At 36.6% G+C, this 24,037-nt stretch overlaps 2 protein-coding genes across 3 annotated transcripts in view; one reads left to right on the forward strand and one right to left on the reverse strand.

Moving 5' to 3' along the window:
• LOC117325468 (coiled-coil domain-containing protein 78-like) overlaps positions 1-18,711 on the reverse strand; it is a 51,397-nt gene extending 32,686 nt beyond the window's left edge. Inside the window, exons 1-8 of one of the 2 annotated variants that reach the window (XM_033881684.1) lie at positions 18,592-18,711; positions 17,992-18,124; positions 16,080-16,297; positions 14,605-14,771; positions 14,181-14,324; positions 7,660-7,677; positions 5,796-5,992; positions 3,641-3,815 (exon numbers count right to left, since the gene is read on the reverse strand). In XM_033881684.1, the coding sequence (XP_033737575.1) occupies positions 3,641-3,815; positions 5,796-5,992; positions 7,660-7,677; positions 14,181-14,324; positions 14,605-14,771; positions 16,080-16,297; positions 17,992-18,104 (1,032 nt within the window). In that variant the 5' untranslated portion in view covers positions 18,105-18,124; positions 18,592-18,711. The remainder of the gene's footprint in view (positions 1-3,640; positions 3,816-5,795; positions 5,993-7,659; positions 7,678-14,180; positions 14,325-14,604; positions 14,772-16,079; positions 16,298-17,991; positions 18,125-18,591) is intronic. The other variant, XM_033881685.1, reaches the window with a different exon arrangement.
• Positions 18,712-19,623: 912 nt separating this feature from the next.
• LOC117325470 (acyl-coenzyme A thioesterase 13-like) lies at positions 19,624-22,428 on the forward strand. Its single transcript, XM_033881688.1, has 4 exons — positions 19,624-19,769; positions 20,708-20,892; positions 21,079-21,230; positions 21,999-22,428. Exons 1-4 carry the CDS (start codon positions 19,677-19,679, stop codon positions 22,031-22,033), a joined length of 465 nt encoding a protein of 154 aa, XP_033737579.1. The 5' UTR covers positions 19,624-19,676; the 3' UTR covers positions 22,034-22,428.
• Positions 22,429-24,037: the final 1,609 nt, after the last annotated feature.

Consider the following 24,037-nt stretch of genomic DNA (forward strand, 5'->3'; position numbering starts at 1 on the left):
TTCATTATAAATTCATATTTTCTTCAGTTAATCATTAAGTATTTACAACTCATAATTTCAACATTCATAGTACCGGACAATCGGTCCAGACCGATATGGCGGGTTACCGGACCGACAGCAAATTTGCCAGACATTGTCCGACGGACCGGCGTATTTCACATGGTCTGTTATATAGTTGCAATGCAGAGCAAATGTAAATATATCATAAATAACTTAGAATTCAATAGAATGTAAAAAATATAGAGAACCTTACCACATATATGACCTAGCTGTTCAGACACCTTTCTTCATGACAATGGAGATAACCAGACCAAATCAAAACAACCAGTAAAAATATCAGGTCGACCAAAAATGAGCTTGTAACAAACAATCCATAAAACTCTGGATTGATGAATGAGAATATTCTCAACAAGAAATTAACAATATAGAACAAGCAAAAGCCCAAAACTTCTACTCTCTCCATTGTCAATCATTTACAGTGTTTTTACATCTCTGTGAAATATTAAAAGTAAGAATCGTCAATATTGATCATTGCTTTTGAAATTGGTTCAACATTTGTGTACAGTTAATTAAAGATTCCCATTTGGGCTATAATATGAAATTATGGACCAACAATTTTGGTGAATGAAATGTGTGTACGGGTACCTATATTTTTTCACTTTCAAAAATATCAATGATATTGAAAATAAATCAGAATTTTACAATCAGGTTTTTTTATGTCACATTGCAACAGGAAATATCAGTTTACAATTAAGATGACCCTTAATAAACAAAAATTGAGGGTACGTTGGATACTTCCATACTAACTCTAATGTTTCTACTTTAAACAGACCGTCAAAGTGATGATGGAGCACTGTTCTGTTGTCATACAGTCTGAGATTAGTGAAAAGATCAGGCTGGAGAAACTTGATTTTTTTAAATCAACAAGTGTTTTTGTGCAATCAGGGGTGTACAATTCTGAAAATTTTCCACTAGCCCAAGGGCTAGTAGCTTATTTTTTCCCCTAGCCCTGATGAAAATTCTACTAGCCCTGCACTTTTGAAATTTTTCAATACATGTATTCTATTTAAATATTGTTTTCCGAAATGTACCTTTCCCTCAACATAATTGATCAGAATCTTGCCATTTAACAAAGAATTCAACAATTTTAATATTGTTCAGAATGTTATATGGTCTGTGTGTGAAAATAGTCATAACTATTGCGAAAAAAATTAACTGTACAGTAAAATAAGTTTACACACTTCAAAATAATTAAGAGTATAAAAATATGGATTTTATTTTACTGGTTGTAGATAAGAGTTAAAACTTTCTGACTGTTGCATGTACCTATACAACGACATGTCAATATTGTATTTTGAATAGTTAAACTGAAATATACTTCAATCTAAATTATATGAGAGGAAATAATTAATTTCAAAAATTTAAAGCTGCTAGTTTAAATAAACCAACACATTACCAACTCAATCACTACTTTAAAATAGTTCTGGTTTCATGTCATAGTGAACTTGAAGTTTAATTCACTCTGATCCACTACTTTCTAGATATGTTTGTTCTCCATCTCATTTCCTGAGGGAAAAACTTATAGCTAGCAAATTGTATTGGAATGGAACTAAAGGTGCCAATGTCAATGAACTTTTAACTTTTAATCATAATCATAGGAAATTATTATCATGACAATTCAAGTAAAGCTCAAATTTTAATCTAAAACAATGTTAAGTCGAGTTTTTTAGGTGAAAATGTTATGACAATTGTCAATCTGTCAAATATATTTATATCTACAAGATTCCCCTACTTTATTTAGAAAACCAACAGCTTAACAAATTTGGTGTGATCACGCCTGCTTTGTGAATATAACATCTATCAAAACAGACCTGTACATATAGCAGCACCAACGATCTAATTTCAATTTCAACAGGAAGATTAACTCAACTGATAATAAGATCCATATATCCTAATAATAAATATGATATGATCACTAACTGTCACTTCATAATTTAATTCCTATCTTAATTATCTCTGTAACTATGCTGACATGTCGGCAGACCGTCCGTATCTGGGTCACTCGTGTTTGCATCTGGATCACTCGTGCGCTTGAATGCTATCAATGGCATAACTAAGCATTTGATAGACCTAGATGAAGATATTATTTACGTTTGGGAAACGTGTTGAACCGATGTCAACCACCTGTGGTTGAAAAATCTTATTAACTTGACCAGTTACCATGTTTACAAATGTCAGAACTGTATACAGAAACAAACTGGCTTTTAATGTAGATTTATTAACGAAAATTTTGGTACAGAAACATTTTGACTTTTCATGCCATAGAGCAGCTAGCCCTGACCTGAAAACTACTAGCCCCGGGCGTCTGGCTAGTGGAATTGTACACCCCTGGGCAATTACAAAGTAATAAATCTGTGCCATTTAGAAAATACATCGCATGAATATTAGGCCTAACATAATAGTTATAAATATCATTTAATATTCGTGGAAATGTCCAAGCGTAGAAGCAGGCCGTGTTCCTACATTACGATCGCGCGATTTAATTAAATAGACCAACAAATCACCGGCTGGTACATCATTTAATGTTGACAAATATATCTACATTTTTCTGTTTATTGCGTTATTAACATCCCTGTACCTAACATATTTCGATACATTAGCAAGGTTTTCAGAGTTTCTCTGTCGACAAATATACAGATATAAGCTGAAAATAGCACGCCCTAGAGTATTTTTAGGCCAATCGCGTGCCTTGAAACAGGAATAGCCTAGGCTAATAATGCATAAAAAAGCTAATTCTTCGACTAGGATGATAACTGAGATTTGATTAAGATTTTGCCTTGAATTCGTTTATAAATTGTAAATCTCTCCGTTGATCAAACCCGTCGAGGTTAGGCTAATTCAGATTTCTAGAGTAGAGACGTTTTTCAATCGATCTGACTAGGTTGGTTACTAAACAATTTGCGTTTACGATTAAATAATGTTAAAGGGTGATTAACAACTGCATTTTCGTGTAAATGATTCATAAAATCAATTGAAATAACTAACTAGAACACTCGGATTTCGACTTACCTGATCACCAGCAAACCTGTAATGGCGGCGTCTCCCGCGGTACGTTTTCGGCACTCCTCGGACTACTTCATTCATATGACACAGAACAAAAAACATTCCGATTGTCACTCGTTTTGTGGCAATGTCCGGAAAATGTCCGTAGTAGTCCTTTTCAGTTGGACAAAATTTCTTTAGTGGGATTTTTAAGACATAGTCTCAGATTACACCTAAGGTCATTTCCAGCACATTAAAACAGTCCATCTTTAGTGGTTACCGCTTAAGAATTTTCTACCACTGAAGAACGGATTGGACGTAAAACAAACCACCTAAGGTAGCAATTGCAAGCACGGACGGCCAGACGGCCGGACGGACGACGGACGCCGCGCCACGGCATAAGCTCACTTGCCCTTCGGGCAGGTGAGCTAATAACTTAAGATAAACACTGGTTCAGTTTGTTTCTACTTAAGTACTGAAGTATTTCATTTACAGATTTCTCAAATAATGATAATGTTAAAAAATTAATGTGGTTATTTACATTTAGTAAGAGGCCAAAAATATACCTGGTAACTAGAAAAAGGTCCAAATAATATACCTGGGCAAAGCTATCGTTGATTACAGGGAAATTCTTTGCTTGTGACACACGAGTACAAAACGTCAGAATGGAGGAGAGATTTCTTTGGTCTGTATGTGGCTTCAAACAAAGAATTGCTCTGGTTTTAAAATTTCCTCCCAGCTCCTCTCTCAACAGCTGTGTCAATTTAGAATCACTGTAAGAGAAAGCAATATAAGTCCATATAGGAGTAGTTTTATATAGGAATAGTTGTATAGGAGTTGTATAGGAGTAATTTTATAGGAATAGTTGTATTGGAGTAGTATAGGTGTAACTTTGTAGGACTAGTTGTATAGGAGTTGTATAGGTGTAACTTTGTAGGACTAGTTGTGTGTATAAGAGGAGTTGTACAGGAGCTAGGAGTTGTACAGGAGCTAGGAGTTGTATAGGAGTTGTATAGAAGCTGTGAGTTGTATAGGAGCTAGGAGTTGTATAGGAGTAATTTTATATGACTAGTTGTGTGTATAGGAGGAGTTGTACAGGAGCTAGGAGTTGTATAGGTGTACTTTTATATGACTAGTTGTATTGGAGTAGTAGAGAAGCTGTGAGTTGTATAGGAGCTAGGAGTTGTATAGGTGTAATTTTACAGGAATAGTTATATAAGAGTTGTATAGGAGCTAGGAGTTGTATAGAAGGAGTTATACAGGAGCTAGGAGTTGTATAGGTGTAATTTTACAGGAATAGTTATATAAGAGTTGTACAGGAGCTAGGAGTTGTATAGGAATAGTTGTATAGGAATAGTTGTATAAGAATTAGTTGTATAGGAATTAGTTGTATAGGAATAGTTGTATAGGAATAGTTGTATAGGAGGAGTTGTACAGGAGGTAGAACTTGTATAGAAGGAGTTATATAAGAGAAGTTGTATTGGAGCAAGGAGTTGTATTGGAGGAGATAGGTAGGAGTTAGGAGTTGTATTGGAGGAGATAGGTAGGAGTTAGGAGTTGTATTGTAGGAGATAGGTAGGAGTTAGAAGTTGTATTGTAGGAGATAGGTAGGAGTTAGGAGTTGTATTGGAGGAGATAGGTAGGAGTTAGGAGTTGTATTGGAGGAGATAGGTAGGAGTTAGGAGTTGTATTGTAGGAGATAGGTAGGAGTTAGAAGTTGTATTGTAGGAGATAGGTAGGAGTTAGGAGTTGTATTGGAGGAGATAGGTAGGAGTTAGGAGTTGTATTGGAGGAGATAGGTAGGAGTTAGGAGTTGTATTGTAGGAGATAGGTAGGAGTTAGGAGTTGTATCGGAGGAGATAGGTAGGAGTTAGAAGTTGTATTGGAGGAGATAGGTAGGAGTTAGGAGTTGTATTGGAGGAGATAGGTAGGAGTTAGGAGTTGTATTGGAGGAGATAGGTAGGAGTTAAGAGTTGCATTGGAGGAGATAGGTAGGAGTTAAGAGTTGTATTGGAGGAGATAGGTAGGAGTTAGGAGTTGTATTGGAGGAGATAGGTAGGAGTTAGGAGTTGTATTGGAGGAGATAGGTAGGAGTTAGGAGTTGTATTGGAGGAGATAGGTAGGAGTTAAGAGTTGTATTGGAGGAGATAGGTAGGAGTTAGGAGTTGTATTAGAGGAGATAGGTAGGAGTTAGGAGTTGTATTAGAGGAGATAGGTAGGAGTTAGGAGTTGTATTAGAGGAGATAGGTAGGAGTTAGGAGTTGTATTAGAGGAGATAGGTAGGAGTTAGGAGTTGTATTGGAGGAGATAGGTAGGAGTTAGGAGTTGTATCGGAGGAGATAGGTAGGAGTTAGGAGTTGTATTGGAGGAGATAGGTAGGAGTTAAGAGTTGCATTGGAGGAGATAGGTAGGAGTTAAGAGTTGTATTGGAGGAGATAGGTAGGAGTTAGGAGTTGTATCGGAGGAGATAGGTAGGAGTTAGGAGTTGTATTGGAGGAGATAGGTAGGAGTTAGGAGTTGTATTGGAGGAGATAGGTAGGAGTTAGGAGTTGTATTGGAGGAGATAGGTAGGAGTTAAGAGTTGCATTGGAGGAGATAGGTAGGAGTTAAGAGTTGTATTGGAGGAGATAGGTAGGAGTTAAGAGTTGTATTGGAGGAGATAGGTAGGAGTTAAGAGTTGTATTGGAGGAGATAGGTAGGAGTTAGGAGTTGTATAAGTCTTTTGGGAAGGGGTTTTGTACACGTGGCCATACCTGTAGTTGATGACTCGGTCTGGGAAAGGGTTGTGGGCGAGTGATGTGAAAGTGCCGTTAAGGGCGATAAGGGCCTTGCTTAGACTAGCTCCTTCACGTTGACGGAGATCAGTAGGATCATCAGTAAGCTTCTCCAGTCCCGGTAACTCAACGATAGTGAAACGGGACTTGTTGGGCTGTGGATTGTCACCAACAGTCTGAAATATAGACACTCACATGCTTAAGTCCCAGACGATTACAGATAGCTGTCAGTTCAAACTCATGAATAGCCATACAGGTCAAGCTGCAAGTTTTCATGATCATGAAAATCATTATTCTACAAATGTTTCATTCCTGTTTTACTTTAATGGTCGTTTCCCTTGTCATCTCATTTCATTCCAAACTATTCTTTGCTAGATTTTTTTTTCAATTCAACACATTTAAGTGAAATTTAGTTTTCATATTTTTTTCAATAACAGCTTTTTTTCAATATCCTTTTGTCAATTTTGTTCCCTCTTTTTTCTTGATACTGTTCCAAATTGGTATTTTAATAGCTTCATGAACAGTAAACTTTTCAGGCTATAACAATCCTGTCAATATGATTTTATGAATGACACCCAATACTCAAATTATATTTTGACGAAACTTAATAAAAATATCCCAAAACCCAGATTGTGATTTTTCCCATGCCTTTCTTAAGTTTGCTCAATTCACTGTCAAGTTAATCTTGAGGACATGGAAACTCTGTTTTCCTCGACCTTTGAACTCATTCATTGAAATTTGTTGGGTTTATCACCTCCTCAACAGTCAGGGTTTACTTGAAAAGTAAACATAAGATAAACATATTACCCCATATTTATCCTCAATCCAACATGTGATAAACCTATATTAAAGTACACAGGCTAACAGACACTGTATTATCTATTTGTAATAAGCCCACGTCCCACATCGAGTCAGAGATCATGCTCCTGGGTTTACTGAAGAATAAGTATGATACCTTCAATATTAATATTGTTACTGACAGAACATGCCATATCACATAACATACTGTAAGCATAAATAAATCATACATTATTCAACAAAATCGCCACTCAAGCTCCAGCAATATAAAAATATGATCATCACGCTACACATCAAAACAAAAATAAACCTTCATTAAATTCAAAATGTTTGGTAGATCTATTAAACATGCAGGTTCATACAGACTTTGAGTCGTTTAATTTCAAGACTTTTCTTGGACTTTCTGACATTAAATTTAAGGACATTTCCAAGACATTATAGGTTGGACAGTGATAAAATTTTGGCAAAATTTAGATAGTTAATGCAATGTTTGATATATGTTTACACACATTATTTCCTGTCATTTTAACATTGTAGTACAATTGTAAGCATATTGTCTGTAACAATCAACACAAAAAAACAAAAAAAGATTTAACACCAAAGACAAATTCAAGGATTTTTCATGGCATTTACATATATGTCAAATTCCAAGACATTCAATGCATGCCACTAAATTCCAAGACTTTTCCAGACAAGGGCTAAATGAACCATGTTAAATCTTATCCATATGTATATCGGATAATAAAAATAAATCATAAATCTTCACAAAAATTACAGCTAAGTGATATTTTAGCTTTTTTTTTTTTTTTTACATATATATGTATGTTGTATTGGTTTTGAACTTATATATATAAAAAAAACAACGAAAAAATCACTGCATTATTATGAAAGGAAGGAAACTTCTACAGAATCTACCAGTGTTAATTAATGACAATTTTGCCTCAATTAATGAAAATTTGCCTCATAATCACCAAATAAAAATGTTAAACAACATGCTAATGGTTAGGACATTATGCACCAGTCCCAAACAAAAATAATACTGTACCAAGCTTTTTCTGGGGGCCTGTAAACAGAAAGATACACCAATAGAATGTGGAGATCGAACAATAAAAAAATCCAAGTGATTATTTCAAACTGTCACAAGAATACCAGAGTAAGTTATGAATGCTGCCAGGTCATAAATAAGCAGACAGGATTTTCTAATGTCATATACATATCCCAGCCTGGTTATTAAATGTGATGTTATACCATAGTATTTCATCTAAAAAAGGTAAACTTTATCTATATCACAACAATTGTTAAATGACTTATATAAACTTATATCAACCTCTCCTGTTAGCCCAGATGGAAGCATGCAAACGGTCGATCATATTAAGGGAGGAAACGGGAGTAATCTCGGAAAAGCCCACGTGGTCAGGTAGGTGACCATATACCGTTCTCATTCAGATTAGGGAATCAAACCCAGGCCGCCTTGGTGAAAGACGAATGTGTTATCACTGTGTCACCTGACCATCTTAGGTAGCACCTATGAGCAATCTAATTAAAATATAGATGCTCATTCTCACTACGTTACATAAACATCTAACAATATCGCATAAGGTGTCGTTTTCTGGTGACCTTTGTTATCTCAATATTCACTTTCAGGGCGAATTGTCAATTTTTCGATGTCATCAATCTCACCCATTCCTCACATCATGCACGATTTCGGTACAGCATGTTATATGCTTCATTGGACGAAATGACTTGAAACAGATTATGCAAGCTATGCACTCTAGTCATGCTATTTCGCATAATTATACACATTCATTTCCAAGATTCTGTAAGTAGCAATTTGATTGGTTTATCCAAAAGGTCATCCTGACGTGACCCCTCATACAATGTCGTTAGATGTTCATGTAACGTAATGAGAATGACAATTTAGATTTTAATTAGATTGCACCTATGAGCAGGTTTGCGGAAGATGAAAATATCTTACAATATCCTGTGACTATTTTCAATCAGCTATATCTATTATAACGATCCTAGGTACAATAATTTTTTCAACATAGCCTGGATTTGCAGGTATAAATAATACATCTTAATTATGATTGATTTCTCAACTGCTAAATAATTTGTAATTTCCGTCTTCAGAAAGCTCATGGATCTTCACTGAAAAGTACCGAGAGAACTTGTTATCTTTGATGGAATTCTTAATACAACAGTGTTACAACCAAGACAGTTATTAAATTGTTTAAATGTCTACAAACTTTTCATACCAAAATACAAAATGTACCAAAAGTAACTCATCTAAAATACTAAACTGTTTATTTCGACAGGAAAATGGTTCTACCTACATATTGTCTAGAAAGGACAAATTTAAATATGTAATACTAGTTACCTGGTAACTAATCAAATCAAGGTCTAGTGGTATTACATATGTTATATAAGTTATAAAAAATATTATCAATTTATTTATAATGAATGTTAAAGTGACAGCTTATATCATATCTACCTGAAAATGTGTTGCTCCCCGATGAGAATACAAGTAAATATATCCACTCTAACAACAGGTACCTGTCTACCTCTACAGGTAAATCACACATACATAATGTTAGGTCTCATAGAAAGCCAGGCGGGGAGGCTCAATTCTATGGTCCCTGTCAGTTTACCCCAATAAGCCCTTTAATTTCACTGAAGAATTCCGTTATAGTCTGTATCAGAGAATATGGATTCCTTCTCCCACACAAAAGATAGCGGATTCATTTACTGTATATAATATATATATATAGATCATGTTCCTATCCATTTAAATCTAAGACTGGTTGATAAAATTTCCATCTGCTAGTAACTATGTGAGGAACACTGGTATGTATAATACATGTTTGTGTACATCTCTGAATTACAAAATCAATAAAGATGACAGAATTTGATAAGAAGTGCCAAAAATGAAATTTAATAATCAGCAAATTTCATTACTATATTTTTTATTAACATTTTGAATGTATGCATAGTAATTTGATAAATAAACCATATTAATAGACCTTTCGTTTTATCTTGTGTAATATACCTAATTATATTAACTAAAAACTAAAATATCATTCTGAAATACACTAGAAATACATAATTAAGTATGTACAACATAATTTTGTGTTCAATAGTTTAACAAATACCTGTAGGACAAATCAAAAGAAATGAAAAAGTTGACTATTCTTTATGATATGTACAAAATGAACAAGAAGAGAAATATAACTTCACTTTTTATTATCAATAAATATTACCATGTTATCAAGATAAATATCAGTTAATGTGTACATGAAAAACACTGAAAGTACATGTACCTTGTACCTGTATTTAAATATTTTCTGTGGAACTGAAGTAATCTCTTTCATATTTTCACTTAAACTTAAAACTAAACATTTCTCCTAATCAAATAAACCAGTATGCCAGCCCTCCAAGTCAAGCATGCACAGACTGGCAAGTAAACAGAGGGAGAAATCATGTATAGATAATTACTCGATAATTAATAAATATCTTCTGATAACAAAAGAATCTTTAACTCATTGGAGATGATAGGTGATCTCAACCTGAGGGGATTCTCAAGATACCATAGAGTTGTATTCCTTTTATAAATGTCATTCTTTAACTACAAATATTATATACCCGATATATGTATATATATATGTACACATATATATTAATGTGATAGGATATATCATAACTACATAGAGTGTGATAAGTTTTTGACAATCATTTAACCTACCTGTATATGATTTAGGTGTAAAATGAAATTTGAAATGATTTTTTGGATCAATAGTTTTCAATACAAAAGCACTGACGTGGACAAGCATGGTCCATAATGGGGCTTTCATCACCAAGACACGGTCCTTTTAACCATTACTTCTCGGTAGTAAATAGCCTTTCTGTACCTATACCAATGATGGTATTGAAAGTTGGACAATCATTATAACACTAGTACAGTATACTTCAAAGGAGAATCTACTTAAATGTTTGTATGTCATTTCAGGTAACAAAGTTCACACAGGTGTCCAACTACGTGTGTTGACTTTGATTTTGAGCTATTTGTTTATTTCAACACCTACTTGTTTATTATATAATGCTGCTAGCTATAGAATAAACTGAACATCAATGTTAAGAGTATAAGGGATATCTATTTATAAAATCTACTTGTTGGTATACATACATCTAATAATGAATGATTTTGATAAACACAATAAAATGTTTAATGCAGGCTAAGAGTTCTGTACAGCACAGCAATGTTTAACTAAACCATCTATTATGAATAAGAAAACCCAAGTTTTGTTTTGACTTATATTTAAATCTTTGTGCTGGCTCAGTGCCCTAGATTATGTGTTGTATCTCATCCCATTACCCTCACACCTTAACTTCACCCAAAACACTTCACCACACCTCACCCAACCCCACATACCTGTACCTCATTCCCACCCCACACACCTAACCCCACCCTACACACCTCACCTCACCCTACACACCTCACCCCACCCCACCCTACACACCTCACCTCACCCTACACACCTCACCCCACCCTACACACCTCACTCACCTCACCTCACCCCACTCACCTCACCTCGCCTCACCCTACACACCCCGCTCCACCCTTAACACCTCACACACCTCACCTCACCCCACACCACACCCCCTCCCCTCACCCCACCCTACACACCTCACCCCACCCTACACACCACGCACCCACCGCACCCCACACACCGCACCGCACCCACCAGACACCCACCCCAACCCACAAGAACACACCACCTACCCACACACCGCACTCACCCACCCACCCACAAACCACACACCGCACTCACCCCACAAAGAACCACGCACCGCACCCAAACAAACACCACAGACACACACACAACCACCCCACCAAACAACAGACCCACACAACGACAACATAGCAACACACAAAACAACCACAGACACAACACAACAAACACGACACCCACTAAACAACACCAACACACCACCAATAACAACAAACAAACAAAAAAAAAAACCAACAAAACCACAACAACACAAACACCAAACCACGACAAACGACCAAACACAAACAATACAACAACAACAACCCCACACAAAACAACCAACAAACGACACACACAAACCAACACCCAACACACACACCTAAAAAAACAACCCAATCAACCCCACCACAACACCACCACCCTACACACCACACCACCGCAACCCGACACACACACCAACCACCACAAACACACACCGACCCCACCACCCACAGACCACACCCACCAACACCAACCCACCTACACACACCCACACCCAACACACACCACACACTCACCACACACACACCCACCCAACCCACACACCACCCCAAAACCACCACACCTCAACACACACACAAACACTACCACCCAACACACCACACACCACCACCACCACCACACACACACCGAACACACCCACCTCAACACACCCACCACCCACACACCAACCCACCACCACCCCACGCACACACACCACTACACCACCCCACACCACACCCACACCTACACACCCACCACCACCCACACCATCCAACACCTCACACCACTCTACACACTTCACCCCACCATACACACCTCACCTCATCCAACACACTTCACCCCACCCTACATATCTCACCCCACCCTACACACCTCACCCCACCCCACCCTAAACACCTCACACACCTCACTCACCTCACCCTACACACCTCACCCCATCCTACACACCTCACCCCATCCTACACACCTCACACACCTCACCTCACCAACCACCTCACACCACCCTACACACCTCACCCACCCACACACACCTAACCCCACAATACACACCTCATCCCAGCCTACACACCTCACCCCACCCCACACACTTCACCCCTACCCCACATACTGGTACCTCAACCCCAACTGACACACCTCAGCCCCACCCCATACACAATTACTTCACCCCTACCCCATACATATCACTCCTACCCCTAAAATTTCACCTCCACCCTATACACCTCATCCCATCCCACACACCTCATACAGCTTAATAGGAGCATTGGTGGGGGAGGGGGTGGATGATAGGTACATGTGAATTGGTCTTACAACAATGAGGCAGATTTTTGTATCAAATGCATAAAATTTGGAAATGTAAACAGAGAAATTGTGTAATCAAACTGCTGCTAAAGAAGCATACTTATGTGTCATGGTAACAAATCCTAGCAATTTTCATAGAGATTAGTTTAAAACAGATCTCCACACAAGAAGGAAATAATGATAAAAAAGGGGCAATAACTCTTTCATTAAATGACAAATCAAAATGCTGCTCAAGAAAAAACACCTTTGTATCATGATTGTAAAGCACAAAGCATACCAATGCAAGTTTCAAAGAGATTGGTTGAAAACTGAGACAGGAAATTTCAAGACAATCAAAAGTTCATGCCATATAAACTTAAAGAGACAATATAACATGCCATATAAAACTCCTGTCAAATTGGAATGTAAAAACAATAGAATATTATTTTTGTTCTGTATATCGTGTGATTATAATAATGCAACACTAAACTAAATATTTTGTATTTTATATGAGAAAGAATTTACAAAATGAAAATTATCTTTAATGTTGTTATTTAAATGTATTCATTTTCTATCTTGTTATTTTCTACCTTGGTAAAAACAAATCATAACAATAAGAATTCAAAAAGACTCAGCACAATATACAAGTTGCACACATGTCTTTGGGGATAACTTTTAAGACTGTGTATGTTTTTAGTAGACAGTATTTTTTCCAAAATAAGAAAGGGGCCTAAAGAATGTAATAAATAAAATCCACCATTTTCCTTCTAAGAGAAATTGAATAAATGGTGGCATTGGTTTTTGGTGAGTTATTGTTTTTGATGAGCTATGAGTTAGGGTTTTTGATAGAAAATAATAGGGCCAGATGTGTATGTCCATGTACAATATTAATTGGACAATAATATATATCTTTTTGTTTGGTTTTATTTTTTGCAATAAATAATGTGCTTCAGATTATGTTGGTTTTTTTTTGGTCATTTATTAGCATAACCTAAGATAAGCAAACCAGTTATTGATTGGTTAAGGATCTGCTGCAAAAATTCGTGACAGAACAACCCTGTAATACATAAATTGTTGTTATGAAAACAAGACGAATGATTGGGTAGACAGCAGGAAACAGACAGGATACCAACAACACATGCTTCTACTGCTGTTTCCATCACTTAAGTGCCATCTGTATAAAACTGGGGTTTCTGGACTTCATCATAGCTGGAAAGCAAATTACAAGTATACCTTTGTTTTGAAGATGTCCATGACCTAATGCAAACAACCTAAAAGCTAGCAACACACGGTAGACACTTGAGTATTAGCAACTACAGAAAATCTAACCAGAATTTCCCAGAAATCTGACACAAGAGACAGACCCTTTATTAATGTAACATTTATATGCCAGGGTAGTATCCAGTATCATTCAGTTTTCAAGCCAGGTAAGATAAAATAATATAATGAATTGCAAGACATCAACAATACAGTTATATGAGCTTATTAGTACTTGACTCACCATGACGAGGTCAAAGTTGATGATGGTGCTGGCATTGTTTGATGCAGGTCCATAATCTGTGGTGGTCTCTGTTCTTCGGCCCATTCCTGCTCTGAACTGGGAGTTTGCATCTGAAGCATCTTTCAGGGTCACAGAAGTACCATCCTGTTGATTAAAGTAAAGTGAACTCTTATTATCATGACTTACCAGGAGAAACATGTAGGATAATGTTAAATACATGTAGCAATTACTTGTCTGTATATTAAAATGAACAATAAGAAAAAAATATTATGCAACCTGGAAATGTTGAGGTTTATTTATCCTTTGCTTATTTGGTACACATGTTTGTTTGTTTGTGAGAAAATGGTGACACAATTTTCAGTCTGACAATTCGATCTATGCTCTCACAAGAAAAACATATGACAGTTACAGCAAAAATTCTGACCTTGACATGGACTCCTTTGTCTGCTGACTCTGTTAGGTCCTTGTATGCCCCACCAGTGACCCCAGGGACCTGGAGCAGATCCTTGATAAGTTCATTGTACACTTCATACATCTGTAAAGTCACTGTGGGACTATGTCTTCTCACCTTTGTATCAGCCATGAATTTCTCTACAATATATAAACACGGCCATAAACTCTACAATGTCCAAATACATCCATGAACTTTTCTATAACTCACAAATAATTGTTGAATCATTCAAAGTTGAGTACATGTAAAGTGGCCACAATCTTCTCTACAACAAACACATTAGTCATCGACCAAATAGCAGGAGTAATAACACGAATAACAAGTGTTAATTGTAATGAGGAACCATACCAAAAGTCCCCCAAATGCCCCCACAGTTGTACCATTGTGTTCTGCATCCCTCAAAACCTCTTTATATATACCAATTTTCGACCAATTAGAGGCCATCCTGGATTTCCGATCGCAAAATCACCCCGCCCCCAATGAGTATGTCTGTGAAATTTCATGAAGATCACCTTAGTTATTTCTGAGAAAAACTACGGAAACCTCGGCGGCAGAAGAAATGAGAAGAAACAAAGAATAATTATAAGAAACGGAGCAAAAACAATATGTCCTTTTTTCAAAAGATTAAGCCATGAATGTACAGTTTTACCCAAATCTACCTAGCACACAGGTATAGACCATTGTTACCATGAAAACATGAGAGCTCTCAATTGTGCTAATGCAACAGAATACAAGAGATCCCAGAGGGATCTTGGTGCCCACCATTGAATGATCTTTATAGGTTCCATGTCAGATTGATCTTTTCCCTTCCTTTAAGTCTTACTAATCTGTGTAAATTCAGAAACAGCCCTCTAGTACTTTTCAAACAAGGGTAACCTATATATAAAATTATTTAAGATTTAGCAATAATGGCTGTCTGTTGTTTTCGGATTGGTCCCAAAATGCAACACCAGGGACCAAGGGGAACCTACATATGAAATTTCAGAAAGATCCCTTCAGTACCTTCTGTAAAATAGCGATAACAAACTTCAATTGTCAAAATACAAGATGGCTGCCTGTCGGGCAGGTTGTTTTCTGACTGGTCTCAAAATCCAATATGCATAACTAGGCACAGAGGGCAACCTACAAATGAAATTTCAGAAAGATCCCTTCAGTGGGCTAAAAACCTTAAGAGTAATTGTGTTCAAGGTTCCACAAACTTGATATTTTATATAGTTTACATAGAACATGAATCTTGCTCACAGTACTTTTGCTGGCCTCAAAACATTAAGTGTGATAATTACTAAGTTGAGGGTATAAATACACAATTTGTACAAGGCTTATTAATGGTGTATCCTTTGGTACATTAATGACCAATATTCAGCAACATACAATAACTTTTTTATTATTCTGATGTGTTTATACATATACTCAGAACAAAATTCTATTGTATGTATATGAGTTCTCACCTTCTGCAAGTCTGCTGAACAGGTAATCAAACACCATCGGTGCAATGCCAGCCTTGTTGGCAGTTTCTCCAGCAACAGTGAAGGATTTTCCAGACTCACTCTCCCCCATAACCAGGAGGCAAACATTGAACCCTGCCAAGTACAGGTCAAGCAGGTTCTCCACAGAGTGCTTGAATACATCATAGTTTCCTGCATCTTTATGGTGCAGATAGGAGAAGCTGGGAAAGAAGAACATCAAGATCAAGATGTGTTAAAGTATTTTTTGTCAAAAGGACCTGATATACTTCATAATTACTCTAGATGTGATGTAAATCAATTTCTTCAATGCTTTCTTTTGAAAAATTATGGAAACTTATGTAACATAAATCCAGTTATGTCATTAAAATTCTACTCTTCTTCTATTATTTGCAATCCTTCTGAAATGTTTTTGTAAAAGGTTTTGTCCTGTGTTGGATATACACATGTACAACAGATCATTTTTCTTTTAAATATACACCTGTATATACCAGTAATTTACAAGAGATTGGTACACCTTTGATGTAAGATATGATACAAAATTATTGCAGATTTGAAAGATACAATCTGTGTCTTTTGTTATCTGAACTTGTCTGAATGCTGCACTGCCATTGACTAGTTCTGGTGTCTGCTGGAGTGATGTTTGTTGTACAGAATACAAATTACTAGTACATTTTTATTGTAATTGATGATTTACTCCTCCATCGAGCATGGCCAGATTAAAAAATTATCTTAATATACAAGTATAATGATAGTCATTTAAGTTAACAAGCTGGTGTTTTAATATCTGTTGTAGATATACTTTTCAGATTAGTGAGCAATATATCAAGTTTTCAACTTTTCATTGGACATCATCTTATGTTTTTTTCATTATAGAAAAAGAGTTTATTTGCACAGGTTTCAACAGATGAAACCAAGATACTGGTAAAATTTACTAGTCATAGAATTGAAATGCTTGTTCCATTTAAAGTTAGATTGTATATTGACACCAAGGGATTTTGTAGTAATTTCAAGAAATGATGATCATAATTGGTGGCCTTACATGAATTACTCTGGTAGCAGACACTTGTTTTGGATTTTTAATACACTATATTTTATTTGGATGGAAGTTCACTAACCAGTCTTTATTCTCATTGACCTTCAGCATATTGATCTGTCCAAAATTTACCCCTCTATTAAAAATTAAAAGTAGTCACTTGACAAATACCTAAATCATATAATTATAACTTGAAAAGATTATCTGATTCCAATAAACATTATCCTCATACATATTTTTAAATGAAAACATGTTTTGTTCTTACTCTTTACCTAGGGGCAATCTGTATTCTCCAAAGTTACACTCCTCCCTTCTTCATAAAATGTTCACCTTTAAGGACAGAACCATAACCCATGTTCTTTACAATGTAGCTTCAACGAAGCCCTCCACCCCCTCCACCCACCCAGCCCCTTTAGCTAATTCAATTTGGAATAAGTCTATAGCACAAATTTGTAAACCTCTAGGAAAAAGTAATAAAAAAATCCTGCTTGGCTAAAGCTGAAACAAGCTATAATCTGAGGTGCCTATAACTCTCCACCTGACATACTGACAGACAATCTGATGGAGAGGGTAGGCTATCAATCAGGACAGAAATTATGGTTAGATAGTTAGATTCCCTTGGAGTAGAGAGACATCCAGAAATGAACACTTTTGCCCTACTGTCTACGGTACTACTAACTACATGTAAACTAAAGGGATGTCCCTCCTAGCCAGAGCTGGTAAGGTGACCTATACTCTCCACTTTTACAGCACAATTTATAATTATCTTATGTTAATTTCTTGCGTGTATTGGTCTGTGTATGTTAAGCAAAACAAAATCGTAGCACTAATTTTCTTAATAAATCAGTATAATTAACTTACTTAAGAAAAGGTCCTTTAGACTGTGCTGCTATCCTCTGTCCATCAATGATAAGATTTCCCGATCCCTCAGCACGGATGGATGGGCGGATCCGTCCAACCACGTCAATATTCATCCTTCTTCAGGATTTCTGTCCTGTCATTGTGAACACGCTTAAGTAATATATGATATTCAATGCTACAATTATGAAGCAGGCCCTATTGAATTTTTCAACTGTCTCAAAGTCAACTCCTGGAATTTTTGACATTTGAGTATTTGAGGCCAAATCCGATCGAAGATTCATGCTGTATTTTAAAGAAGACGAGTTATCCCCCCTGATCATTATTTCATTTTCATGGTAAACCTAAATTTACTAAGAAAAGAAACAAATAGAAATGTAAACAAGACAAAATGACCTTCATTATCTGGAACAATGTTATGCCATATGGATGGCATAACCTAAAACTCAAGACAACTCTATATTGCGACACAGGTCTCATGCTGTGAACCAATAAAAAATAACGCATTTCAATAAAAAGGTGAGATGAATGGATAACAGAATTTTCATGGTTTGTTATAATAATCAAGTGAATAAATACTACACTCAGATAAAGTTTAAATACCTTTTGATAGCTCAGTACCGTTAACTAAGGATAAATCCCATTTTTAAGACGCACTTTTACAGGTTGTTTTCCTTCACGACAGCCATTCCATATGTGTCTTTAATTACCTCTGCATGCTGAAGAGTTCCATACTTGTTTAAGGATGCATGTCTCTTATTTATGCAACAAAATTAATATAAGTCTGAATTTTTATAAACGTTAAGAATTGTTCATTGAACGTGAAAAGGCTCGACGGGAGAAATTTCGACTGAGACAATAATTATCAGGCCTAAGGCAGGATTTGACAAGATTTAGAGTAAATTTGGGATGGGAAAGATAACCATCCAAATATATATAATTTTTGTCCGGATTTTGCCCTCGTGTGTTTAATCGATTTTGAGTTAAATTTGCTGTTTCGTTATTGTGTCGGTATTCTGTTGTTTTTTTAACTACGTGAAGACTTGATTAACTGAGTTAATAAAATAAATAAGGCCCTAAAACTACGTACCCCACGAGTCTCACAAAACACAAATGTCAAGGTTTGGGAGGACAGATTATTTATTTTTATCATCTGTTTCTGTCTATACGCCAATAAAATACATCTAATAGATCCTGGTTCCGGCTTCATCAACGTTCCTCAACTTCAATATTTTCATAAGAAAGTGTTACAGAATTCAAGGAATATATATCTTCATTACGACCCTCATTAAATTCTGTAAATTAAGTTAAGGAAGATTGATGAAACTGGCCCGAATATGATTTATGTCTGTTTCTGCCAGGCAGTAAAAAGATCGAAGGTATCATACATGTAAAGAATGTATCCATCATCTCAACAATGCCATTATAATTATGGTATGAATCTAGTGTCAAAACAGTTTAGTTATTGATGTTTTTGTTCCCTCAGAGAGCGTCGTAATAAAAGCTCTACAGAGCTTAAGTTGCTAATTGTTTACCTTGTACATGTATATGGCGATAAATAAAGGTTATTTGTTTTATTTATTCATTCATTTAGTGTACGTATTGAGTCCGTAAGATAAAATAATCATGTTATCGGGAAAGGGATTGTCTCCCTTTGGTAGGCCTACTTGTTAACCTCTTTCCTCATCATGGCAGACAACGAGGAGGGTTTGCGGCTTTCTAGGCAGATAAAAAATCAGCGGACATCACTTGGTGGATTCGAGGCCAACAACCTTAAAAGGGTAATGTATTACTTTCGATAACTTGTCAAAGCAATAAAACGGTCTATTATGGTACATCGGCTACACATTGTACATAGGACAGACGAAGATCAAGGGGGAGAAAACTCTAAATGGGACTTATTAAGGCGCCGATGTCTATCTTTTTTATATAAATATTTTCATCGCGAACTATCGATTCAAAAGATGACTGATAAGGTGTTTTTTACACAAAAATGTTTAAGAGAGTTTAAAAGTAAATCAACAACTTTTCAAGTGAAGACAAAAATAGATCAAGTTTTTTTTGTTTTTTTTTGTCAGACGGATTGTACAAAAGAAACATGAAATGTTGATACAGGTCTGTCACTTGATGGGATACAAAACAATGATAAAATGCTATTTCACGAGAGAAAAATATGTCCAATCGAACGTCAGACTAGATACAGCGGATCCAACTATGAATTATACCTGGTTGTGGCGATGGACATACAACCTCTGTAGTACACTTAGTCTAGTTTAGTTTAGTTTAAACATATCTGTTTGAAAATATTCAAAAGGAACTTGGCCACAAGTTGTATAACTTACGTATGTTTGAAAGCTACGAAACTCTATGTCGTAATCTAATGACTTCGTTACAATGTGAAGTTTTTCTGTGTCAGGGATATGAATGGTAGAGTTTTTCTTGTAGAACGATCATGACGTATTGACTCCCTAAACACAAGTTTGTATATAAAAAAAAAAAAAAAAAATCTAAAAGACTGCCCAAGAAGAACTAATTGACAGATTTTATGCTAATTTTATACAAACAATACTTTAGTTTGAGGAATTAAGTTTTGTTTAAGGTAGCACCGTATCCCCACAACCAATGACCGCGTTTAACGACTCTTGCAACATATCTGTTGTGGAATTCGTCCGAGTCCATGTATGCCGTTCTCATACCCAGATCTTATGTTATTTTATAGTTACGTATCCTGTCAGGAGGGGATGGCAACATGGTGTGTGAAATGGATGTGTTGCCATCGGACAAGAACAGCCACGGAACTCTCCATGGTGGGATGATATGTACTCTGGCCGACGCCGTGTCCTCGTGGGCTTTTCACGTCGTCGAACGAATCCAAGTCAGCGTCAGTACCGACCTCCACGTCATGTGAGTCATTGTCACGTGGCGTGATTGCATAAGTTCAAAACTGGCGCCACGTGTTTTAGAGTAACGCCGTTGCAGGAACACACATTGATTTACATTACGTTTGTTCGAACTTAATGATTAATTTTTGTGAAATTTGACGAAATGAAAGCAAATGGATATCTATCCAATTTAATTACTCTGTTTCAGGTTTATGAAACCCGCGATCGTTGGATCGACGATTGTAATAGAGGCCCGTACGGTCAAACGTGGCAAGAAAATGGTTTTCCTAGAAGTAACTATCAAAGACAAAGAAAAGGGGTTCATTGTAGCAAAAGTAAGCCACTCCAAGATGATATTAGGTAAGTTCCCTTGTACTGAGATATTACATTTCAAGCCATAGTTAAGTTGTCGATTTTCCTTGTTGAAAGTCATTGGATGATATAGACGTTTCTTTGAGCTTTGAATAAGATCGATCACCAGCTCATATCTGAAGATGGTATTGACTTGTTGTGTATCTTTAGTGTACAATCATTGTATATATAACAGACTTTTCAAATAAAATCACTTTATATCATTAATTGCGAAACTGCTGCCCCTCAATTTTTACAAGTTGTCCAAAACTTTGCCGTAATTGGTCTATGTTACTTTTAGAATTTCCGGTTTAAAGAGTCTGTGTGGTCGACAATACACGTTAAGTAGATATTCCAAAAACTGTAAATTAATTCTAAAATAGTGCTTTTGACTGTGGTATGTTTCTATACGTAAAGCAATAGTCTGACTCAGCGATATAACCTACATAGATTTCGTTCAACACCGTCTACCCGAGATCAATAGATGTCCATGTTTGTTGTCAATCTCAGTCATATATAGAAATACTTATCGGACTCAGGTTAAGAAGAGTTGTAGTATAGCATTCCTCAAATCTGACATTTTAACCCAGTTTATTCCAATTAGAAGAAGACCCCACGCATTTTTATGGCGGATAGTATTCTTTGCGATTAGACAAGAGAAGCTCCCAAATAGGCTATCTTACAATGCGAAATATACCAGATACATTGAAAAGACACGCAGATGCTTTTCATGAGTTAATTATTGAAATATTTGATACAGATTTTCTTGTATTTCAGATGTTGGAACAAAGCTGGTAAAAAGTAAGTTGTGACGGATTGAGATCGTCAGTGTCACAAGAATTTAGGGTTCCATGATAACCCACAGGAAGTGACATTCAAGGATAACCACAAGAGTCACGAACTGTAACAAAATGTATTACCAAGTAATAGTTCCACGGAGGTAATCGTGCGGGAGGACCGTTGTACCTGAGGAAGCATGCGAATAGATTATGTGGTGATAAAACGCCACAATAGAAACATGGACGGAGAATTACAATTAAGATTTGCAAATATTTAATTACTTACTTAATCATTATGTCTGTGATACCTTATTCCAAGAGTGAGTGTTAGCGAGAAAGTGAGGTATAACTGACATAGCGCATTACATACAAGTCTAGTTGTAATACGTACGAACAAAATACCAAATACACGTGTATTGATAACCGTCTGCATTGTTTCATTTTGTGTTACCATCCTCCTAGGAATGTGAAAAATCAATCTAATATTACAGAACATCATTATACACTACAAGATGCATACTATGTGACGTTGCCTTCCGATAAGACGTATCAAAGAGGATGGCGTGTAGTGTTTTAAAACACGTGGTATCGAGAGAGAGAGAAAAACAATATTGATGAAGTGCATATCAGCTGCTGCAATCATAGACCTCTTGATTACTAGCTGCGATAACGTAGCATTGGACGACGGACGGACAATTTCTGACAGATGGTCGTCGGAGAGCAGTGTAGGCAGGGTATGAATATTCGTTCTACTTGATTACGTGTAGGAAATATCTGACTGGAATGAAGAAGAGAATTTAATCCAGCAGAGAAATATATACACTGTATCGAAATCACAACAAGCAGGCGCATTACATGATGAATGGAGTTTAGTGAAGGCACGCAATTCAAGGTCAATGAACGATTAGCAATTTAGATACACCAACAACCGAAAGCTACAATACAAGAGCATAACTTCTAAATAATTTGCCAGCAATTAACAAGGCACAAGTACTGAAACTTTACGAACCCTATCATTAACAGGAAACAACTAAACATCCATTGTTATTTATAAATCCTCCGGTGATGAGATAATAAATTAAGGAGTTTACAAAAGCACTTTCAAGCCTCACTAGAGCCAGACATCATACCACGTGACTGGAGAGTTGTCTTATTATCCCTCACTAGAGCCAGACATCATACCACGTGACTGGAGAGGTGTCTTAGTATCCCTCACTAGAGCCAGACATCATACGACGTGAATAGAGAGTTGTCTAAGTAACCATCACTAGAGTCGGACATCATACCACGTGACTGGAGAGTTGACTTAGTATCCCTCACTAGAGCCAAACATCATACCACGTGACTGGAGAGATGTCTTAGTATCCCTCCCTAGAGCCAAACATCATACAACATGACTGGAGAATTGTCTTAGTATCCCTCACTAGAGCCAGACATACCATGTGACTGGAGAGTTGTCTTAGTATCCCTAACTAGAGTCAGATCGACATCACACCACGTGACTGGAGTTGTCTTAGTGCCCCTCACTAGAGCCAAACATCATACCAACTGACTGGAGAGTTGTCTAGTATCCCTCACTAGAGCCAGACATCATACAACATGACTGGAGAATTGTCTTAGTATCCCTCACTAGAGCCAGACATACCAAGTGACTGGAGAGTTGTCTTAGTACCCCTCACTAGAGTCAGACATCATACCACGTGACTAGAGAGTTGTCTTAGTATCCCTCACTAGAGTCAGACATCATACCACGTGACTGGAGAGATGTCTTAGTATCCCTCACTAGAACCAGACATCATACCAAGTGACTAGAGCGTTGTCTTAGTATCCCTCACTAGAGTCAGACATCATACCACGTCACTGGAGAGTTGTCTTAGTACCCCTCACTAGAGTCAGACATCATACCAAGTGACTAGAGCGTTGTCTTAGTATCCCTCACTAGAGTCAGACATCATACCACGTGACTGGATAGTTGTCTTAGTATCCCTGTCTAGAGCCAGACATCATACCAAGTGACTGGAGAGTTGTCTTAGTACC

Source organism: Pecten maximus, chromosome 4 (assembly GCF_902652985.1).
Source record: "Pecten maximus chromosome 4, xPecMax1.1, whole genome shotgun sequence".
Lineage (NCBI taxonomy): Eukaryota > Metazoa > Mollusca > Bivalvia > Pectinida > Pectinidae > Pecten > Pecten maximus.